The 24,816-nt window shown below is 38.7% G+C and overlaps 1 protein-coding gene across 1 annotated transcript in view; it reads right to left on the bottom strand.

Moving 5' to 3' along the window:
* Nucleotides 1-24,816, bottom strand: part of AGBL4 (AGBL carboxypeptidase 4) — a gene marked incomplete at its 5' end in the record, with an annotated part of 886,698 nt that overhangs the window by 643,958 nt on the left and 217,924 nt on the right. Inside the window, one exon of the mRNA XM_083868088.1 lies at nucleotides 23,714-23,808. Coding sequence (XP_083724214.1) covers nucleotides 23,714-23,808 — 95 coding nt within the window. The remainder of the gene's footprint in view (nucleotides 1-23,713; nucleotides 23,809-24,816) is intronic.

Below are 24,816 nucleotides of genomic sequence, written 5' to 3'. Positions count from 1 at the left end.
ATCATCAGAATATTGGCAGGAAAAAGTTAAAGCCTGCAATGAATGCATCAGTCACCTTCAGAAAAGGTCACCTTTCTTTTGATCATTCTTCAGTATGCTGTAATAATAGAAGCATAGCTGTACTTCCCATGTATTCCTCTTCATGTTCTCCCTTCCCATCTGACCTTACAAAGATAGGTTCTGTGGATTCCTATTTTGCCATCAGAGTATAGTAATGCTCTTTTTGTCAGCAATGAAGGTGAAAGACAGTCATGATATCTTTCAACTGTACTACTTGGAAGGTAGTTCCTTCCTTTTGCCCTTGGCAATCTTTAAATAAATTTGTTAATCGTTAAGATTGCTTCCTCTGACTTATCCCACAGCTGCCTTTCTTTTTGACACTAAGTTTTATAACTTGCATTCCTTGTACATCTCAAACACCCCTGTTAATGGAAGTCAATGGGAGATTGAGGAATGTACAGAAGGCAGAATTACAGTCACTGTCCATAAATTAGTTTTAATTCATAGCAATCCTTCAGAGTTCTTTCCACAAATGTGTTGACAGGCTACACATTTCCTCAACAGAATTTACTTCTGCAGAACACCCATCTAAAACAAATCACTTGTATTTCCTTCCCTTTAGTTACGGCAGCATTTACTAAATTGGGTGAAAGTTTACAAAATTTCTACAGTCAGAGGGTTAAAAGCCACGAAAGTGAAAGATATCACTACAACATTGCAGACACTTTTGTGCAGATTTCCAGAGCTAAAATTGTCCTTCATCCTCAGTGTAGCGTTTTTTCCCTCGTGCGAATGCATGTATTCTGCTAATCACAGTCATCACTGCATCCTACTTCACTGCTCAATGACGGGGGGAAAGGATCTTTCATTCCCAAAATAGCTCTGATCTTATAAGTGTGCTCATCAGCCAGTTTAGACAGTGCCATCTAATTGAAGTCAATCACAGAAAAATTATTTTAAAAAAAACAAGTTTGAAAAAGCAGCGTGTATGTGGCAACAATGCAGTAAACCCTCTCACTGAAGCCTTCTGCCTTCACAGTATTTGTTGCTTTTGCAATGTGTAACTTGATCATTTTTCTAGACAGGAATTTTTAGAATCCTCTACAAATAACACACAGTATCAATAGTAATCAACACAGCAGGAGTCACCATCTTTAACATTCCTGTCTTTTTTTTTTCAGACCCATACTGCTGTTTACCCAGAAGTTTAAAGGAGAATCCTGTAATTTCTGGGGGAAATAAAAGAAATAAAAATAAAAAAAAATAAAAAGTAGGTTGCTGTTTCAATGTGTTTTCCAGATACTCATCCCTTACTCTGACGCTCTAAGTGACCTTAGGCATTTCAATTGACCTCTGTAAGCCTCAGTCAGCTCAGCTAAAAGACAGAGTCCCTTTGAAAAGCAGATGTTGTGTCAGTGCTGCGTTTTCTTGGATAAATGCATTTAAAATTAAAAGAAAGCTATGACTGTTCAATGACCTTTCAGTACACTTAATGTCAAGGGCCTTTCTTTTGGAGACTGAGTGTCTATCTGGAATTGCTAATGCAATTTAAAGGAAAAAGAAAAATCAAATTGTAACAGCTCAGAGAGCTGCAGAGGTAGGGATTGCCTTTTCATTGATATTATATGCTTTAGCTCTATCGCATTTTCTTCTGGGTCTAATTCAAGATAAATCATTTATAGTATTGTAATAGCTTATATTCATGCAGCTTTTCATTTTAAGTTCTGTATTTATGTTGGATCTTTCATGCCAAAACATCTCAAAATACATCTAAACTTAAACTTTTAATCGGAAAAAAAAAAAATCCAAACTGACAGGAAGCTAAGAAACAACCCTGGCTATGTGCAAGAGGAGAAAACACAGTTTACATAATGAGGATACAATCTCTCACAATATCCCTAGGCCCTGCCATCTGAGCATGGATGTTTGCACTTGTCAGGTACTGATTCCACACGCTGCACTGAGCAGCTGTGAACCACCAGCAGAGTGAGCAGGGCAGGGCTTGGTGGCTTGGATGACTGACAGCCCCAGGGCTGGGGACAGCTCTGGCAGCGGCTGCAGCAGCCCCTGGAGTGGGCAGGAGCGTTCATCAGCTCCTCTGCCAGTGACTCAGCACATACACACACATCCCAGAATGGTTCAGTGTCATCTCCTATAGACTTTAAACCCTTTTAATCACTGGTGCTCTTCTCACCATTGTATCCCCTTGCTTTTGCTTTGTAAGGAAAGATTACAATATTCACCAAGGTTTGTTTTGTTGGTTTTTTTTTTTTCAAGTCCAGCAAATCAGGTGTTATTTTATTCATCTAATAATGTTAAATTAGTTACCAGTTACTTCCTATCTGGATCCACATGTGTCTTCATTTATATGAAACTGCTTTTCGTGCAGCTCTCAAGGAAGTATTGTCTTAAGACAGGCCATATTCTGCTCACTGTTACCTCTTCTATTACACCAGTGCAACGACTTGCAAAGCACAAATACATCACTATTTCACACAGTAAACCTATCCCAAGTTTCTCTCATCACCAGTGCTCCCATAAGTATGAGGAAAAACAGAAGGAAAAAGTAAACACAATATTACAAATTCCCACATCCCAAACCCATAACTGCTTCTAAGCCTTTGCCAAGCCTATGTGTGCTGTAGATCCTTGCTGTAAATGTGCTGGAATGTCAGCTTTAGAGTGCTGTTAACTCCATTTCATGATGAACTGCATGCACAACTCCAGGAAAAGGCGACAAAGAAGCTATTTTGGTGTTTGATTTGATCCTCATCCCCTGTGCTACACAGTTTACCTGAAGCATCTGGTTGCAGCAGATTGATGTGCCAGAAACTTTTTGCAGAAAGTGAATTTTTTGTATGTTTGCTGAGCAACTGTACAGGGAGGGAGGAAACCTGCCCAGATCATCAGTGTCTGTCACCTTCCCACTGGCCACTGCTCGCTTCCTTGAGGAGGAGAGCACATGTTACTTGCCCTCTAGCCGTCCCAGTTCACAGCCTGGTATTACCAAAAATAAACAACAAAATCAGTAATTATTTATTAATAAAGAAGGAGAACAAGTAGGAGCTTTAATGTTACAATATTACTATTAAACTAACACAATTAGTGTAGTTTTTAATGCATACTCTTCATTATTTTCTGTTGGCTTGAGCGCTATGTGTAAAAAAAGAAATTGTATGGCCTTCCTAATAAATAAGATTCAAGTACTGTTTATGCTTTGCAGCCTTGCAAACAGTAGTTGACTTTATCACTTGAAAACATTCTGAATAATTTTTGAATCATTCTCTGAACATTTCTAACTGAATTCCCTTAGATATTTTGGGAGTCTCTTTTTACATTTAGATACCTGAGTTGATACTAAAGACTGTTTAATTGTCCGTGCACTCAGACCAACAAAACTTACAAAAATATCCTCAAGGGCCTTCATCAAAAGCCTTGTTAAAGTTGAGGTAAATAACTTTCCGGTCACCCAGAAATCCATTTATCTTATCATAGAAGGCAACCAGGTTGATTAAGCATCCAAATGCCTTCCACTTCACAGGCCCAGAGATACCTTCCAAGAAAACCTGCTCCATACAGGGCCCAAAGGGGGTTCATCTGCTCTTCCCCAAGTAGACCTCTTGGCCATTTTGAAGATGGGGACAACATTTGTCTTTCTCCAGTCAACAAGAAACTCTCCCTGCTTCCATTTCCATTTCAAGGCAATAGAAAGGGGCAGAGAACATCAAGCAGCCCCCTGAGCACCTTGGATGCTGCTCATCTTCCTCTGTGGCCCTGGAGGGATCGAGCTCCTGCAGTCTTGTCCCTCAATCTGTCACACCAGCAAAGCAATAACCAGTTTAAGAGTGGGCACTGCACTTAACGTATTTGCTCTGCACAAAACATCTTTTATGCTGTCTGTGTCTCACAACCTTATCATTTCCTCACAACAGAAAGATCAATCAATTTCATAAGCAATGTTTTCCAGGCTGCCTTTGATATTAAATGGTAGGATAGCAGTCCCAACACCTTAATCCTCACATGCTCATACACGTTCAGCTGCAACAATTTTGACACGAGGGTCAAAAGGTTGATTTGAGAATAACCAAAGCAGTTCATAAGGTTAATTTGATAACATCCAAACCTGTAATCTGCAATCAGCCAAAGGGAGGAAGGACCTCCTGATGCACAGGTGGTACAAAGATACCCATGTTACCCATAGCAGCTGGGGAACAAAAATCAACAACATTGTTGTAGTAAATTCACAATGTGTACACAAATCCTTTGAAACAATGTGCATAAACACCTCCTGTGAGAAACAAAAGCAGTCAGAAATGAAAATACAACAGTCTGCTGTGATCTAAACTATTTAATGTCTCACATGCAGTCATGCCTATGATTTTGCATTAATTGCAGTTCCTATTCTGCTGGGTTTATAATCTGGGATTGCTGAATTCCCAGACAGGAATATTGACCTGAGACACCAGGATCAGATGTTTTTGATTTGGGATCATATATTCCCTGTACTGTAGTTTTATCCCTCTCAATTACAGTCTGGCAAAGCCACAGTACCTGTGCCTTCCTGCACTGCCAACAATGCTTGTGACTGCCTCTGTCTGAAGACCCTAAACAACACTTGCAACACACGAGCCTGTACTCTGCTTTCAGACAGGCACAAAAATCACTGAAAGGACCTAGTTATGACCCTGCTGGTTGAGCCCACAGGCAGAGCAGTAGTGATTTATTGTTTCTTTATATCCAGAGGAAATCACCCCTCTCACAGATTCCAAAAGCTAACTGGTTTCTGCTTCTTCCCAACCTAGAATGCCACCACCTGTCTGTAGTAGCAGTGTCATGTTCCACACTCCTCTCACCAGCCCTGACAATGTTTCTTTTCAACAGTTTCCATTTTTCCTACAGACAGATCCCCTACTCGAGTTGTTCCCCGAAGAGCTCTACAATGTTCCTTCCCAGAACCCTACAATATTTGGCAATAATTTCTCCTATAGATTCCCTGTAACACATTGTTTGTATGCTCTTGATTATGTTCTACCAGGCTGCTTACCCCATTTTCTGTGTCTAATTCTGATGTTACCATGGTACCATAATAAGTGCAAGAAGTAGAGACTCTGCAACAGTAGATCACCTTTTACTGCACCACCCTTTCACTGAAAAGGAGGCAGTCCACCTGAATATTGTTCTTTTTTTTTCTCCTTTTTTTTTATTTAACTGTTACCTAAAACCCAAAAGAGCTTTCTAAAATACTTGCCCTTCACAGTTGAAACTTTTTTTTCTTATTTGAGGTCTTTCATTGAGTAAGACAACTTCCAACAAAGGGATTTAAGAGAGAAAACAAGAATAAAATAAAATAAAATAAAATAAAATATTAAAAAAAAATTTTTAAAAAAACCCACCAACTGAAAAGAGAAACCACCAACCAAAATGACCAAAAAAAACCCTCACAGATTTAAAGATTCAGATTTGAATACAAGATATGTAAAGGGTGGTTATGGGAAATACAGACTCCTAATCACCACACTCCTGTTTCTTGCTAGACTCTAATCAACAACAGAACAAATCTGTCATCTATTTCAAGCTTAGATGAGACCAGATTATTAAAAGCATAAGGATTTTTGCAAGATACTGGCAGATATCTTACAAGATCAATCAGTATTTCAACATTTCCATCAAATAATGCCTTTTACATGCTTCAAAGAGAATCAGATTTTTAAAACACCACCCAAATGCATCATACATAGAAGCACATGCAAACACACCCTGCAGGAAGTAGCAACCCTATAAGTCCAGGCTCCAGGAAGAAATGTTGGATGTCATCAACAATCATGGGGCCACACTGCATTCATGCACTGAATATTTTTTTCACCACTCTGGTGAAAAATAAGCATCACTGCTACAAGGAATGAGTGATAATTGATCCAGCAGTGCAGGCACCATCTCAGTCTTATGCAGCAGCTGTGGTGAAACTGCTTCAAAGTCACTTTTCCAGCAGCCAGGCAGCACCTATAGTTTCATTACTAAAAGCAGCATGCTGGAAGCAAGTGAACAGATAAGCCTGGAAGGGTGTTTGAAATTATTCATAGTCTTTCTACTGACAGTTTCAGCAGAACTTTTAACATTAAACAGCTTGCAAACAGAGATCAACAGCACATCAGCTCGTACCGACTACAAACCTTCTGCAGGTTTCAAGCGATACGCAGTGGGCATTAGCGTAGCTCAAAGTGTTTTAAAAAAAGACTGTAGGAAGCTGGAAAATGCAGATATTTCAAGCATAATTCATGATCTAACTGTTGCTTATGATAATTTTGTTGTGCAATATACCCTGTGTAATTCTTGAAGGGAATAATTTGTATTATTTTCTCATTATAAAACTCTTTTTTTTTTTAGCCATTGGAAAATAAAGAATGGCTGGATTTGAACCTATTTCTCTAGCAATGGGACACTACATGATTGACAATGCAATTACCAGTGTAAAGTTTTTGATATGCCAAGTAATACTTAAAATAGAACTTCAATATTTTTCATGTACAGAGCTGTGGGTTTTGTAACAACCTGTTTTGCTGCAATTCAAGAAATCTTCACAGGTTCAAGAAAAATTCCTTTAAACTTGATATTTGTGAAGAGAGACGCATAGAAGAGACATTCAAGCATTCCATGGAAAGGTTGGTGAAATTAACGTTTCAATTACATGAAGAGTACAGTTACACTTTTATAGATCTTCATGAACTGAAAGAACCTTTTTTAATTTGAAAAACATTAAAAATCTGTCTCCTCTAACGATATTGAGAGATATTTTAGACCTCAATTTCCATATCTACTTTAAGCCAAGTTAGTATGTAGGCATGTAACATTAATGTCGACTTATTCCTTCCCCTTTACTATCATTTTTCTCCTCTAAGCTTGCCAGGTACATTCTGACAGTTGGAAGCCACTGAGATTTACCAGATTCAACCTGCTGTATGGAGGTCCATCTATTGGTGCCAAAAAAAAAAGAATGTACTATAATTATTTAGTTAGGCCACTAAAAAAAAAAAAAATCCTTATTTCACCTTTAGACTTAAATGTTCACTTTCCTTGAAGAAAATATTAATGATTGTTCACTTGTCTGTCTCTATTGTGACTGCACAAAACATGGTCTGGATCCTGTACAATGTAGATGCACTTTTGCAGAGGCAAGTGTTCTGGTTTGCATCATGCTTCTGTTAGGAGTGGTGATTTGTTAGGATATTTCCTTCTTTCTCTTTTCTCCTACAATTATAAATCTCTTCTTTTTACTTTCTGTTCTTTCTCTCCTCTTGTTTATTACTGGTTTTCACCACAACTGCTGACAGATGTTTTCCATTTCTTTATGGAGGACAGTAAGACTCCTCACTCTTCCAATCTGTTTCAGTAGAAGAGATCTAAACCCAAACCCTGCTGGGGAACTCTTATTTCACCTTGAACTTCACTACTCATAACCAAGCCTGTCTCTGTCATCCTAGGCCAAAATCCGTGGCAGTTTCTAAGACAAATGTCAGTGCTGTTCAGCCTGTGAGTGTAAACCTGGAACTTCTCTGTGTTTTCTGAGGACACCAGGAATGCAGCACAACAGAATCATCATTAGCTGGTGCAGCTGAAGAGAAGCTGCAGGTGTATTCACAACAAACCTTGGCAGGAATGCAAGTGTAGAAGAGAATAGTGTTCCAGCTGTCCACTGAGGGGAGTGAATTGGGGGGGATTTTTATATGCTACCACAATTTTCCACAGGCAGCACATAATCCAGAACCATTTTCTAAAATAAAAGAGCTTTCCCATCCTTGGAGAGTTTGACTTTAGCTACAATCCCATCTCTGTCTGCCTTTAGACTGACCTCAGGCAGCTGCTCCTCACACATGGGAGCTGATCCCAGGCAAAGGATATTTGGGACACAATCTTTAGCAATAGAAGCAAGTGAGATTCATGGTTGATGGGCCACCTGCGCATTTCTGGCATTTGGGAGAAGTTACATCCATCAAGGTGCTTAAAAATGTGCTCAACTTTGACTTCAATCAAACTCTCAAAATTAAACAAATTCTTCCCCTGAGACCACAAAATCCTACAATATAATGGAAGAAAGGAGCTTACCTTACACTGATTTAAATCTAAAAATGACTCCAGCTAAATCCAGAGGTTTCTCCCGATTTTCCCTGATGTGAAAATAAGTACTGACCTACTGTGTTCACAAACCTCACAGCCACTGCACTCAGTTCTTTATCTTGTAAGTTCATTCTTTACTTTCTCTATAGAAATATCTATATAATTATTCTATGCATGAGTAATATTGGCTCAGAAAATCAACTAACATGGGATTCAGCAGACCCAAGAATTATGCAAAGACTGTTTTAAGCAGCTTACTATGTAAAGAAACTTTTTTTTTAAAGTGCATCTACCAAGAAAGCAATAAAGTTCTTCACATACAAGAAAATTAGCAATATTTCTTCAGTTCAACTGAAAAGCTGTGGACACCAAAAATTAAAAATAGTCATTCCATGAGGAGAGAAAAGCTGCATAATAAAAACATACAGTTTTAAAGCAAATGAATTAATGTCCTTTTGTGAGAGTGCATAAATAAGAATTAGATGGGAGAAAGAAGGAAAACAAGAATAAACATGATATTTTTAAAACAATCTAGAGATATTGGGCCCACTACAAAAATGGGCCACAATCTCCCTTTTTGTCAGCTGTAGTTTTACTGTAATTAGAGAAGCCACTTCAATCTGCTTGGAGTAAGTATAACATCACTTAAATATATTCAATTTCTAAACAATATTTCCTTACAATTGTTTCTTTCTCATTGTTCTTATCCTTTCCCTACCTTTTTACTGTCTTTGAATGCCAATGGGTGGTTATGGAAATCATTTGCTGTCGTATCAAGGACTTTCAGCCTCCAGTAACCCTGTTAGAACAGGTCTTTAATTAGCATTATAAATAATTGCTGACTACATTTTTGTTCTGGGATGCAGAGAAAAGTTGATTTGAAACTAATTCCAATTCAGGAATTTTATTTTCTTTTTCTGCAATTCAGAGATAGAGATGGAAGAATGGTCTTCACTCAGAAGTGACTGGCAACCTCTTTATACATTATTTTCCAGGTCATTTCACTGAGTGTTTTGCAGGTATTCCATTTCATTCCTTGGCAACTGACCCAAAACTTTGGGGAGCTGGATTACCTGAGAGATAGGCATTGTCTTTGGTATCCTTGGGTAAAATAATCTATTTTTCTGGCCTATAATTCTTCCTAATTTACCAGTGAAGACTCCCCCTCCCAGCTCTCACATTTTTTTCTTTACAATGGCATTTTGGCCTTAATTATTAGGATCAGAAGAAAAACATCCATATCATTATAAATTAGAAAATGTTTAATAAGAATGAGCTTGAACAAATTTTTGTTATAATGAAAGGATTAAGGTGCCTGATAGCATTAATATTTAGGAAAAATTAAACAAAATTGCTTTTTATCTGCTGCAAACTATGTTAAATATTTAATACGCCACATTATAAGGGCACCATTTGCACAAAGGGTAAGACAACTTTTGTGTTATGAACCTTCATTTCGGCGGTTCAAACTTACTTGGAAAAACTTCTAAAAGCTAAATTTAAAACCCTGTGCAGGTGGGGTTTTTTGGGGGCAGTTAGACCTGAGGAAAACTTCAAAGCTGTGCAGGGCTCCAGCAGAACGTTGTGCAAACAGTGGGGCTAAAGAGGCTGCCTCTTGCTGCCTCTCCTGACCCAGCACATGGTTTATTTAGAAGGGAGCACTGAGTTTAATTGTTCTGGAACTTATGGGAAGTCTTTCTGTTGCTTAGCTTGGAGTGTCTGGATGTATTTTTAGACTGCTTTAAAACATTTTAAAAAAATGCAATTCTGAGGTGGGGAAGGGTGATTCTTTTTTTTTAGTAATCTAGCAAGAGATAACTTTTATGTAAATATTGTGAGAGGAAAATTCTAGCTCTCAGATTGTAATAAATGAGTATAAATATTCCTTTATAACAAATAAGGTGTGCTAAATCTGCTAGGACCAGTAGTATGCTTCTGAAAAAAAGAGTAAATCACTTTCTGAAGTCTCAAATCCTGGAAACTTCCAAGCTTTCCCTGGGAGTTTAAATAAATAAATCACCAGAAGAAAAATCAAGATAAGTAAGCCCCAGAACCCAAGTAGGACCTGCTTACAGCCACCTATGTATGGCATGAAATTTTAAGATAATAATGTAACAGTATAATGTAGTAAATTTGGTATTAGATTTTTACTGCTTGCAGATCACTGAACTGAGAAACAAATAAAATGAAAAAATTCTGAGGTTGTGCCTAAGCTGCTCTTCACAATGACCTTGAAAAAAAATCTATTATCTTTTGCCTTTATCTCTGCTCCTGTAAAATGTGATAATAAATACTAGTTAGATCTTCTATCTTGGGATGGGGCTTTGAGCAGAAAACAGCAAAACATTACAACCATTTTGCTTTTGCTGGCTGAATTTCCAAAGTCAGCCTCACATTCTGTGACCCCAAAAACTTAATCAGAATCACCCTAACTCTTCAAAACCTATCAAGTCACTATGAGTAACATTCAAAGCTCTCCTTCCATCTCAGCTGACTTTCATTTTATCCATCCAAGTCAATTGTTTTCATGTCTACCCACATCCAAGGCAGCTCTTAGCTGCTGGCCTGGGACTCAGCTCTGTTGTGGAACCCATGTCTGGTGCCATCATTTCAAGGACCATGGGTTTTTCCATCCTCTATTTCTTACAGATGTCATTGTTACTGAATAAAAACTTTCCTCCTTTGCAAGGAAAAAAGAAAAAAAAAAAGCTTCACAATTATTTTATTGTTACTATGGTATAACTGAATCCATGACCAGCTCCTGAACACAACTGAATTTTCACAGCTGTAACACACTTGTTTCCAAGGCACAGCTTCCTGAAGCTCACACCTCACATTCAAGGAAATCCAGTATTAAACAGGAAGAGGAGAGGAGAAGTCAAACTATGTCAGAGACAATGTAGTTCATTATTAGCTTCCAGATTTTCTGATTGTGGCATACATATAGTCACATTTAGGTATAACAGGAATAATTAGGAGTTGTTTTATTATGTTGGAGTCTTATAGGTAGGAAAAGAGTAGCTGACCAGCATTTCAAAACTACAACTATTTCATTTGAAACTAAGATGGAAGATATCCAGCAGAATCTGGCACAAAGTGAAGGTAAAAAAATTAGTACTGTTCAAAAACTCTCCAGATTCAAGTCTCATTTAGCACTGGAATAGTAATAATATATATTTTTCTGTATCTATATTTTAATACAATTGACCTAAATTATATGTATTTTTTAAGCTTGACTTAAATGTCTGTATTGTGTCGCTTAGGGTCAGAGTGTTTTTTGGTATTTTAATTTTTTTATAGTGCCTTCCCAATGCAAAAATGGTCAGATATCAACATGAGAAATGAGTACAGAAGCCTATTTTGAAACTGGAACTCAAAGTATCAAGTATCTGTACTTAAAGGTGTATCTTAAAAAATATGCTCCAATAAATAGCTTTTATTGAGACATTAGTGACCATTAAGCTCTCATGCATGTGGCTCATGCTGTCAGGCAGATCATATTAGTGATACTTGTAAATGTTGTGCATCTGCTGTAAAGTATCTCAGCTCCACTTACCAGAAGGTTTTTTAAACATTAATTCACATTTTTGGTGGCTTCAAGAGAGATAGCTTTTATTAATTCCATGTTAAATTAAAGCTACAAACAGCCTTTATTTATGTTAGCACAAGATTGACTCAGTGTATATCTTTATTTCATTGCACTCTACCTTCCAAGAACTAAAACCTTCAAAAGAAACTCTAATAACAACTGTGTCTTGGACCTATGATTGAGTACCAACCTTTGAAACAAAGAGCAAAAGGAAACCTCCAGTTTCAACCATAAATATTTAGGTATTGAAATGTCAGGTTGTGCTGAAAACCTGTATTTGGAGGGTAGAAACTTTTCAAGCATGAAATCCCTCCTTCAAGGAAGGCAAACTGAAATCAAAACCAAAACTAAAAAAGCAAACCTTTGGAAATGCACCATGACATTTTCACTGCCATCACCCTCCTTCCCACAGCTACGTGCTGCTTTTGAGTGTCTTGATAATTTGCTAAAGAGTTTTCCTTACCTGCAGAATTTCAGGGGAAACCACACAGTGGCAGTACTGTGAATGCAAACACTCTGTTCTGTTGTGCAGCAGCTGCTAAGAACTAAAATACAGTTTTCCATCCCTGGCTATGGTTAAGTTGTCTCTTTCTTTTCTATACAGAAGAACATGCATTCGATATGTTATTTATTTCCTTCTTTATTTTTAGTATCCAGAGGTCCCAGAAACACTCACACATTTCACTACAGACTACTATTTTCTAGCCATTTGTATCCACTCCTTCACTTCCTGTACTCAGATGTGTTTGTAAAGCCCAGTTCCTTAGTGCAAACTTGGAATTCTATGCCAAAAGAAAAGGAAAGGGAAACAAACTGAAGGAGCATCCCCCATATGAAAATACCAACACACCCACCCCAGACATTTATGATTCATTTAGGTCATTGGTTTCTGTACTTTCACAGCACACAGAAACAAGTTGATGAGTATTAGAAATGACAAATCCAGAATGCTCTGTTCACTTTCCTGTACTCTGAGACTCTTGTCAAAGACTGCAGCCACACAGATCACAGATGTTAACTTCTGATTTACAGGTACCTCACATCAGCTGGGAAATTTCCACTCTTGTGGAAATTTCCTCCAAGTGAACATTCTCTGATTGCAAATAATCTTCTGGTTTTAAAAACCCCAGATTTCAGGCAGGAATGAAACAGTTAACATGAACATGTAGTCTTGAAGACCGTGACATACAGCACAGGGTTTGTTGTTTGTTTGTTTTTTAAATTATACAGAGAACTATATTTATATCCATCATTCCCACCTAAATCAATTCCCCTTCATTTCACCAGGTATACACACAGTATTTCTCTTTTTTTTTTTTTTCCTCCTTTCAAAGCAAGAATCAACTTTTTCCCTGCAGGGGTTAACACTCAGTGAATCTGAAGGTGTTTCCTTCCCTACTTATCTTGACTCTACTTTGCTTTTAGCTACAGAAGCTGCTCCTGAAGGTAAAGCCCTTCTGACTGCACATGCAGCAGCACTTTTCCCCTGGCTGAGTCATTCCTCAAGTTCACAGAGTTGAAACAAGCCAAACACTTCCTGGGCAGGATTTGCATCACAATCCTTCCCACCAGTACCCCCAGGATAGAGGCAGTCCCACAGGAGAGCCCAAGGAATTATGTTTAATAAAAAAACTACACAGAAAAATACACATGCTACATGACTCCCCTTCATTGACTGAATGACATTTTAAAAACAACCATAAGAACATTAAAGTATCCAGTACTGTAGCAGATGGGGAAAAATTCTTTTTCTTATTAAAGCTAAATTATTATATCACTTCTGGTTGTGAAGCCATGAGGTGCTGGTGTTTTTTAACTCCACTAGGAAAAATGTTAGGACAGGATTTTATCAAATATTAAAAGGCACAGTAACTTATTTTAACTTGGATATTCTTCAATTTCTTTTTATTGTAAATCTATTTTTTTAATTTGAATTTCTTTGTCTTGAGCTGAAATGTCCCTTCCTATAAATATTCCAAATGGTACTGCATATTTCCAATAAACAATTCCAAAAGAATTCTCCACAGAATGAATTCAGCATTTTTTCACAGCAGCAGCTCAGAAACACTAAAAAACACTGCTGCCTTCAAACAAAAAGCAAACAGAAACACCATTTTCTTCCTCAATCTCAGCAGCAGTTCCCTGTTAGGGAAGTTACTAATTTTACCATTTCATGTCATTTTACTACAAGTCCAGTTACTCGGTGCAAGTCTCTAATAAATTAACAAGCAATCCTTAATAAAAGCCTAATCCTTGAGCTGCTGAGAGGACACTTTTTGCTCATTTCTGTGCTTCTCATGACGCCGTTCCCTTGGCCACACATTTTGGGGCAGATGGAAAAGGGGTGAGCACCTGGACCTTGCTCACACTCCTCCAGGGACCGCCAAAGGGACAGGGTGTGACAGGCAGTCCCACATCCTCTCACCAGGGATTTTAACCTCTCATGGGGCTTGGCAGTGTCTGTGTAAGAGCCCAGAATGGGATAAAAGCAGAGAATAAGCCTAGAAAAGGGCACAAAGCAGCCCCTGAGGGGAGGTGCCCCTAGGACAGGGCATAGCCCCACCACAGGCAGGACTCCCCTCAGCCCAGGCAAGGGGCACTTTCTTTTGAACAAAGCAGTCCAGCTCAAATAAACACTTTATGGCTTCTTTGCCAAGATTTTTAGAGGTTTGCACACACCCATCGTTGTTAAAAGATAAAATCAGGTGAGGGTTCATATGCTGTGTGATGTAGGAGCTGAGGAAACCCTCCCCGGCCAGGACGTGCGGGGCTCCCCTCCGGCCTCAGAGCCCCTGTGGGGCTGTGGGGGAGAGGGGCCGGCCCGAGGGGCTGCTCTGACCCACCTGAGCAGGTACAGCCCCGCATCCAGGGGTGGGCACCTACACTGTTCACCTGGTCTCACCTGTACTGCTCACCCACCTGCACTGCCCTCCTGATCTCACCTGTACTGCTCACCCACCTGCACTGCCCTCCTGCACCCACCTCTACTGCTCACCCACCGGCACTGCTCTTCTGCACGGCTCACCCACCTGCACTGCTCTCCTGCACCCACCTGCACTGCTCACCCACCTGCACTGCTCTCCTGCACCCACCTGCACTGCTCACCCACCTGCACTGCTCTCCTGCACCCACCTGCACTGCTCACCCACCTGCACTGCTCTCCTGCACCCACCTGCACTGCTCACCCTCCTGCTTGGCTCTCCTGATCTCACCTGCACAGCTTACCCACCTGCACTGCTCTCCTGCACCCACCTGCAGGGCCATGCTGTGGACATGTCCAGCCTGGAAATGCCACCACAGGTCCTTGGGAAATGCCCCAGACCTGCTGCCCATAAAGATAAACCAGCCCTGCATCCCACCCAGACCTGCTTGGCAGAAGGCAGGGAAACCTGTAAGGAAAGCTGAGTGTCTATGGGTGGTGATGAAGGCACTGTGTCCTTCAAACCTCTACTAAAGATCCGTGGTTTCCAAAGGGATGCTGTTCCAGCTAAGAAAACAGCGCTGCCCAGGCCATTCACCCCACACAGCCCATCCTCTCCCCAGCAGCACTCTGATTTTCCAGAGGCAGGGAACTGTCAGCAAAGCTGCCAGCTTTCCACTGAGAGCCTGGAGCCTCACCTTTCCATTACCCAAAGCATCTGACAGCCAGTTATCCTCGTGCTGCCTGAGCAGTACCAGACAGAATGATTGGAATTAGTATTTGCTGCCAAAAAATATTGGATACTTTCTAATCACACTAGGAGAGCTCTTGCTAGGTTTTCAATCTCAGAGATGCTTAATATAGCGAAGCAGGAAGACGAAGTTTCACTTTCAAGCTGGAATTCAATAATCCTACTTGAAGCAGTTTTAAAAACAAACTTTAACCACTGCCTCAGCATCTAGAGATACAGGAAAGATCTTATCCCTATTGTATTATCATTAAATTTTAATTCTCTCAAACCTGTGTCATATCATACAGAAGTTAATTCACAACTTATCCCTAGTAATCACAGCATAAGAATCCGGTTTTTATCTTTTGGGTTTGTATACAACTATTGAATCCCTTGAGTCCAAGTTCAATATACAGCACCTATTATTTTAATGTTCTGTTCCTGCATTATCACTTGCCATACTTATTTACTGCTCATTTTCTCTACAGTTCTCAATTTCCACAGTACAGCAAAATGTTTTTGTCTTCTATTTTATGTTCTATTAAAAGAGAAATTGAGCTCATTGCTTTGACTTTTACCATGGCACTTGGAATATAAGGCAAGCGCCTGAGAATGGTCTCACTTTTATCAGAAGTTTGCACCTTTTCCTCTGCACTAAACAGTGTTTCTTCACAGCAAATGAATAAAAGCTTTGTTGTTAATGATTCAAACAAACATTTTAAATTATTAGGCTGGATGTTTCAACCCTAACTTTGCTTAGAATTGTATTTCTGATGTATTGCACATTCTATGCTTTTATGTCATATGTAAATTTAAACAGTACTATGTATTTTTAAAACCCTGTGTTGAAAGATCTTTAAAGTTGCAAGGCTAAGTGAAGGAAAGCCAAAATTTAACCTGACTGTGCCGTGTCCTGGTGCATTCTCAATTATATTATGTCATAGGTTATTACATCTTGTTAAATTCAACTTGTCTAGCACTCTTCAGACCATTAAAAGATTCTTAAAGAGATGTTACATTTTCTGATTACAGTTTTTGGCTCTTATTTGTGTAGTCTTGTGTTAACAGTCTGATTTTCAAGTACATTTCTTGGTGACACTCAGCTTTGTCTGTGTAGAGCTCTTACTACTAAGTACTTACAGCTGATAAATGCCATTCTTAACAGAGGTGATTTTCATTCTGCTTCACTCCATTAGTCCAAAGTATAAAATTGCAATGAAAAGCTGCAATGTCCTCTTGGTAGTTTGACTCTACTTTGAGCTCAGTGCTGCCCATATTTATCTAACTTACAGACTCATTTCGGGGGGAGAAAAAGCTTCAATTTTATGTACTTTTTGTTAAACCTGCCAAGGTTAGGGACCCAGTTCTGTGAACACTTTTCATGCAATCAGTTCCACCAAATGCCCATCACCTGAGGAGAGAGAATGACCTGTTTCAGGATGGGATATAATGCACATCTCTGGTCATATTTTGCAGCTATTAAACTCAATACCATGCACTATAGTGGGAAAAACCTACAACTGAGTTGTTTTAAACTGCCACAAAATCTCCCAACTGCAAATTTCATTGTGCTTTGCACCGGTGATAGGGGAGCTATTTTCACACAACTGCACGCTCTTAAGATTTTTGAATTTCTCATCAGAACCCCAGTAATTAAGTATTTATAGATGACAAAAAATACACCTAACGGGAACCAACCCATTTTTTTCCTATGTGCTTCAAACCTTTCATGAATAAAGTAGTGCCAAGGGTAACCTTTCATGAATACAACCTTAGGGATCACAGAGTGCCCTCAATCAATGCAGGGAACTCATGTTGACAGAGTATATGGGAAACAGATTGAGGTATTAAAGCACATAGCCTCTGGTGTTTTAGATGTAAATACTATAACCATCAAATATTTAGACTCTTATGTAAGCAGTATGTCATTTTTTAAACAGTTACTGCTTGGAATAAATCTTTAAGGATAGAATTTTCAGAAGTGCTCAGTATTGGCCTAACTTTGCTCTTACTGAAATCAATCATAAAATTTTCACAACTTCAGAAAAAAGACTTTGTCTGTTTATATGTTGCCACAGCACTAAGCACAATAAGTCTTGATCCTGGCTGGGGCCTTTTGACTCTGCTGTAATCTAAATAAATTGATTTATAGGAGATCAGTTAGATAAATGATGAGGAAAGACACACATACATACAAAACAGCTAGGGTTTTTCATGATGGCATAGCAGCCTTTGGAACTTCTTCATAATTTTCTCTTTGAATCCTAAAACACATTTGCCTTCTTTTATATTAATTTAAATTTCTTGTTATTCGTTTCCTCCAATGTAATTCCATCTTAAATTTCCAGTGAAGTATTCCTCCAATAAAATGTAACTTACTTTCTTAACATAAACAAATCCTATTTAATCTACACCATATACACATTAATTTTGAGATCTGACTCATACACTGTTTCAGCAGAATATAACCTTCATTTCCACAAAAGCTGTTATTAATAACAGTGATATGGAACCTCCTCTATACTTCCAGGAATAATCACCTTTGCTGAGCCAGGAAAGAGGAAGAGAGTGTGTTTCTTTGACAGGTTTGTAGAGCGGTTAGAACTGTTTATTTTGTTATTTCACAAGATTCACACAAACATTAATTTACCCGGGGATTGGCAGTTATTTCACTTTAATATACATGCCAACCTGAAACCTGTCTAAAAAGATCTTATTTTCTTCCAAAGAGCTGCACTGAGACCAAGACAAAACTACTTCTGCTTTTCACTCAACATGGGATTTCAAAAGGTCGATACCAAAATGCCTTTCCCCCTATTTTCTCCAAATAAAATGCTAGAAGTTATTGAAATGAAGGTTCCACAGACAATTCTCAAGGCATTTTTTTGGGAGCTGTTATGCCCATTCCCTCGTCTCTGCTTCAGCCACTTATTCCCAACTCCCTTACTGCTCCTGTGGTTGGAGCTATACAGCTGATTTTGGATCTCTGTTATGACCCAGACCAAGACTAAATCTTCTTTCTCTTCCTTGAAAGTTTGGATTTCCCCTGGGCTCACTCCCAGCCTGGTTCTCCTGTGCAGAGCTGCACCAGGAGGAGGGAGGGGGAGCTCTGAGGAGCCAGAGCTGCACCTGGCAAGGACTGCACCAACACCCACCTGTGCCATGGGATTTGCTCCTGAACCTCCAAAAGCATTCTCACCACATCCCTCAGGGAAGCAGGAGGAGGCACACATGACGTTCTAAAGCTGGCAAAAGAACAAACCTCCAAGAGTAGCCAAAGTTGTAATATAGGCCACGGAAGGAATCAGGTAACGGTAACAGCTTGTTCATCTTCTTTACCTAAATTCAGGTGATGTTATCACTAGCCCCAGCCTGCTATATATTTTATAGTAGGCAATTTTAGTCTTTCAGATTAGCAAGCTATATATATATTTAGTGCTTTATTCTCAAACTGTTTCACCACAAATGACAGCTCATTTCACAAACAGCTTATCTTATGGCTAAAGATATATAAATACATACTAAAAATGCTGCTGAAAGTCTCAGAATGTATAATGCAGCCTGGTAGACATGGTAGTGATTGTAACACTGCATTGTAGACACAAATGTTAAAGAAACTTGGCAAGAAGCAACACATTTTAGCTACTCAAAATTCAGATTTTCTCAGACTTGTCCCCTTCTGATGAATGGAACATATGGGAGTATTGTTCATAAAACTTACATTGCTTTTCTTGATGTCTACCAAAATTTCTCATCATGACAATATTTACCAAGATACATACAGATTCAAATTTGAATTAATTACCCAGAAGTTTTTCTGTGCTTCCAGGTTTGCTGGAAAAGAAAAACACTTCAGAAGCAATGTGTTGTGAGCATTTAGCAGTAGATGTTGTAGCAGCAGAGGTAGCAGAGTGCTTGCTGGGGAAGGGAGCTACCCAGTTAAAAGCCATCAATGCTGAGTGAAATAAAAGACAGGGAAGAAAGCAACAGCTTTGCCAAGAAGCAGTTTGAAATCTGACATTATAAACAAAACACATTTAGATCTAGACATAAATCCTCCTTATGCTGAAGGCTCAATAATATTTTAGCTATCATTATTACTTACAAACAGTTTCTGAAATACAGCATCAAAACTGCAGAACAGCCTTTAACCTTGTGTTCATCCACTCAAGAGCCACGTTATTTATTATCCTTTATCCCTTAATTATGGGGACTTCACCTACTGCTCTCTGCTCATTTGAAATGCAGAATAAAATACAATGGATGTCTAAAGACTTAACAGGTGTCAACTAGATATTTGCCAGCTACCGCTACTATTCTACTGGGAGGAGTTGCTGTTCTATAAATACTAATTAGAGTTTTGCACATGATCTTGCTGAAATACCTAAGGTGATGAGTGGCCAGTTGTTACTTTTAAAAGATTAGCACAATTTGAAAAACTAATGTCCCCGATGAGGCAATGCTCACACTGAATAATCAAGAGTTATAGCTGTTCTCTGCCCAAAGGGAATATTTGCTCACTTCATCATTTGGAAAATCTGCTGCCTCTCGAACAACTCACTCTTCTATTTAACTTTGAGAAACTTGTAAAACTTTGTGCAATCAATATAATAGTACAGTATATGTACTTAGATGGTCTTCCACTGCTATGCCCACATGGTAGGCTTTACTACCTTTACTTCCAAAGACAGAGCTCTCAGTGTGAAATCATGATTAAGGAACTGCAAAAAAATAATGTTGTACTTAAATCAAGCAGCAAGGAAAAATAGGATTACAGTATAAAGTCCATAAACACAGCCAAAATTCAATTTCCTCAAATCCATCTCCCTTCAAATTCTTCACCTCCACTAAACAGGAAAAACAAACACAGGCAAATCAGAACAGGTCTCTATGAAACTGAGGTTTTATATTAAAAATTTATATATAGCATTTTTTTGTTTTTAAAATCTCCTCCAATTCTCTAAAATCTTGGTGCAATATAGCTGAAAAAACAGTTCATTTTAACCAAAATGTTAAAGTGACACAGCCCATTTCCTTGGTTTCTAATAAAATCTTGAGTTTTATCTGGTCCAATGCTATGGAAAGCAACTGATGTCACCAGGTGTGACACATTGATGTCTTTCAATATGTAAGCTATGCTTCAATGGAATGAAATTTGATATAACTGATAAAATCCCTTACTATTTAGTGTCCATGACCATGTGTGGGGAAAACATAGATATTTTAATCAGAATTTTTTTTCAGGCTTTTAAATTTTATTTTTAAGAAATATTTTTCTTTACAGCGAAACCTATATTTTTCCTTATCTCTCAAGGATATCCCTACTGCTTCATCTTTTCCAGTAGCTCATTACTGGAAATGTTTGGCCTTACTTCAAAAGAGAAGAATATGTCAACACCAGAACATCTGTGTCCACATAGAGTGCTTTGATGACAGTGATATACTCCATTTACATCAGTAACACTGAGCTGAACTTTGATGCTGTCTGCATTTAAAGATCTTACCCCACAGGGCAAGAGAATACAGGTCAAAAACGTTGATCTCTGTTTGACACACTCTCTACTTCAAGAGCACTTGGCAGCAATTTGTTCCAGAGTCAAGAATCAAACTCACAAAGTGTTGCAAAGCTTGGAGCCATGTTTGCATAACCACATTCAAAACAAATATTAAAATTCACAATCTCTGGAGGCCAATCTACTTTTGATATGCAGGGGTTTGTGAGCAATACGGTCAAATTCTAGCCTGAGTACAGTAGGAAGTTTCTCATTTAAATCTAAAAGCCACAACTCAGGCTTGGAACGTCTGTTATTAAGAGGGATAATGTAGCTATATCTTTCAAATGAAAATAAAAGGAAAACAGGCATTTTATCATATAAAATTCAAAGCTGGTTATCTAAAAAAGGGAGTGGAATAGTTATGTGTGACACAGAGTTGTTCCTATCAGTATGGCCAGAGGAAGTTGGGTGAATTTCAATATGGAACAAATGCCTCCACAGGCAGGCACAATAATGATTAATTCCTCAAATATTTCATACAGAGGAGTTCAGAGATGAATCCTGAGCTACAGAGTATTTGTAGCCCATGGCTACTGGTAATCTTCCTTTCAACTGGATTTAAAAACCTTTAGTGTTTCTTCAGCTTTTTTGTAATTAATATATCATTTTCTAATTTAATTACATTGTGTCCACTAACCTGCTATGCTGACACAAACCCTAATATGAGGTGGAGAGTTTCAATAGTTTCCTTCCACACCTTCCTCCCCTGATGTAAAGCTCAGCACTTTTGCAGCATTGAATGATCCAATATTGCTTACAAGACTAATACATACAGAACATCAAACAGGATCCAATCAATGCAGCTGGATATTGCCCTGCTCGTGTTCAAGGACCACAGCCACCTGTGTGCTGCAACAGCAGCTGCAAGTACTGCTAAATCCTATTTCAGCAAACAGAGAAAGAGAAAATTTTGTTTACAGGTTGCACTAGAATGCCATGGAAACAGATACAGAGGTAACTGTGGAAGGCATAATCCAAATGGAAGACAGCCCTGATAGAGCTCATACATCCAAAAATAATATATATGTTTTCCCACTTGGAAAACACATGCATAAATCCTATTAACATCAAGACAGAAAATTATACTGAGAAGACCCCAATATCACTAAGGTCCCTGATAACAGTATGAATTAATGTGCACCTTCAAAGCAGAGCAAGATGTTTTCATATGCAGACTATTAGAAAAAAAATAAAAATATCTTAATAGAATAATCATATTTTTAAAGAAAAAAAAATTACATCTTGAATTTTTGAAACAGGATTAAAGTGTGGTAGTAGCCCTGTAAAAGGAAGCTGCTCAGCACCTGCTGCCTACACTGTGCCTGGCTTCAGGCAATGTTATTCATTCTTCGCTTTCATGGGAGCAAAATACATCCTCTAAAAATATAAAACACAAAAATAAATAGGTCTCCGGGGAAATGGAAGAGAAATCTGTTTTAAAAATAGTGAAAGAGCCTCTATGTTCTAAAAAAAATAAGTCCATTTTGCATTGTTTTGTAAGATTTACACTTTAATTTGAAAACAAAGTAAGGCATAAAATTTGTATGAAAGCAATATCTGATTTATAGATAAACTTAAAACACAATACACTTAGCTGCAAATACCAGACCCCAGTGAGAGAAAGAAAATGTTTTGAAAAATGATTAAAATATGCTTGATAAATGTGGTCCTGCAATGCCCCAAAAGATTTTTCTGAAGTTAAATAGTAAACACAATTAACATGACTTTTGCTACAAAAACACTAAATGCAATGGATTTTTTTAATTAATTTTCAATGTTATTACATGTTCCTATTGAGCTGGAATTGACTCAATCCACTAACTGTACTGTGAGACAGTTCTTTTGTCCATATGACCTTATCATCTAGACAAAAAGCCAAATATCCATTCTGTTGGTCATAGGAAGAGGAAGCCACACATTGAGAACAATCTTATGACCACCATTTCCACCTTGTGAGTGGAAAACTTGTGACAGCTGAAGCATTTAAGAAAGATATATTTATAAAGCCCAGATAATGTCCAGCTTGATCAGATGTATTACTAATTAACCAATAAAAAGTAGCAGCTGTGAAGGCTGACAAGAATAACTTACTGAACACCTCTGGCCTAACCTCACTATCCATATTCAAACAAGTCTCCTGGCAAAGGCAAATCATATAATTCTTGGGAGTCTTGCATGCATTCAGACTCACTAGATTTACATATTATTATTCACAGTAGATGTTTCATTACATTTGCTTTGAGAAAATGTACAATCTATATGGGTATTCACATGTTTAATATGCACATGGCTTCCCGTTCTGTACATTTTATGCCGCTGATGATGAGGTTGTTTGGCCTCCCTCTGTCTTAAGCCGGGCACTGCTCATTCACATGAGGTCAACTCACATGGCAGAGTTCACATTCCTCCACCAAATTGCAGCCACCCCAAAACAGGCAGAACAATTCCAAGTCGCTTTTCGAAACCAACCCCAGTCCGTCTCCCGTAATATTTGCAGGGGTTTTTTGGAGATTAATGCACATCAAAAATGGTACAATTACCATCCTAAGAGCTGGAAAGTCACTAAAAAACAATTTCCCCCAAGCCCTGACTGCCCAGTTTGCTCAAATGGACATCATTTCAGTCATGCCACTTGAAGCAAAGTACTAGAAGGGGTCTCCAGAATTCACATTGGCAAAGAACTTCTCCTCACAACACTACTGTATCAAGGTACTCTCAGGTAAAAGTGCTCTTCAACCATGGGGTCTTTGGTACAAGTGCCAAATAAAACACATTTGTGTCATTAATTCTTTGAGAGAATAACTCACCATTTTGGTCGGCTTGTGGATTTCACCATTGGAGCCATCCCATCTCTGTAGAGGCTTTTTGTTTTACTGAAGTTGACAACATTGAAAATGACTCTCTGGAGGGGGAAAAAAGAAGAGATAAGAGATCAGGTGTAAATTCTGAAAGAGTTTCTATGTGTGTTGTCTATACCAGATGCATAAAAATATACAAAGATAATATATGAAATTGATGTGTATCTTATGAATTATTGTTATTCTCCATAGACCTCAGATAATGGATATCCTGTCTGTTCCAAGTATTTAAAATGTTTATGTTGTTTTACACTGCATTGATACATATGAAATGTATGTTTTTAATTTAGCATGCTGATTTTTCAGTAGGAATCCTAGCTAGAGGAAAAAATAAGCAGAGCAAGTCCAGTGTGCTGCAGTTAACATTAGAGAGGTCGATGGAAAGCTGGGACATGGGGTAAGGTTCCTTGTGAAAACCTTCCAACTGCTTCATAGAATCATAGGATAGAAACATAGAATTGCTGAAGTTGGAAAAGAGTTCCAAGCTCAAGTCCACCCATTAACCCAGCACTGCCAAGTCCACAGCTAAACCATGTCCCTGAGCATCACATCTACATCCCCCTGGAGAAGGCAACCACCTTCTCCAAGCAGACAGTTCCAGTTCTTAACAACCCTTTCAGCAAAGAATTTTTTCCTAATATTCAATCTAAAACATCCTCTGGTAAAACCTCTTGTCCTATTGCTTGTTATCTGGGAGAAGAGACTGACACTCACCCTGTTCCAGCCTCCTTCCAGGGAATTATAAGGTCTCCCCTGAGCATCCTTTTCTCCAGGCTGAGCCCTCCCATCTCCCTCAGCTGTTCCAGATGTGTGCTCCAGACCCTGCCTCAGCTCTGTTGCCCTGCTCTGGACTCTCTCCAGCCCCTCAGTGTCAGTCTTGTCATAAGGGGCCGAGAACTGGACACATCACTCGAGGTGTGTCCTCACAGTGCCCAGCACAGGGGGACAGTCAGTGCCCTGCTCCTGCTGCCACCCCATTGCTGGTACAATCCAGCACAATCCAGGTGCCCTGCTCCTGCTGCCACCCCATTGCTGGTACAATCCAGGTGCCA

The sequence above is a fragment of the Zosterops lateralis genome, assembly GCF_965231275.1.
Source record: "Zosterops lateralis genome assembly, chromosome: 9".
Classification (NCBI taxonomy): domain Eukaryota; kingdom Metazoa; phylum Chordata; class Aves; order Passeriformes; family Zosteropidae; genus Zosterops; species Zosterops lateralis.
Note: the sequence above shows the minus strand (reverse complement) of the source record. Positions and strands in the feature narration are given on the sequence as shown.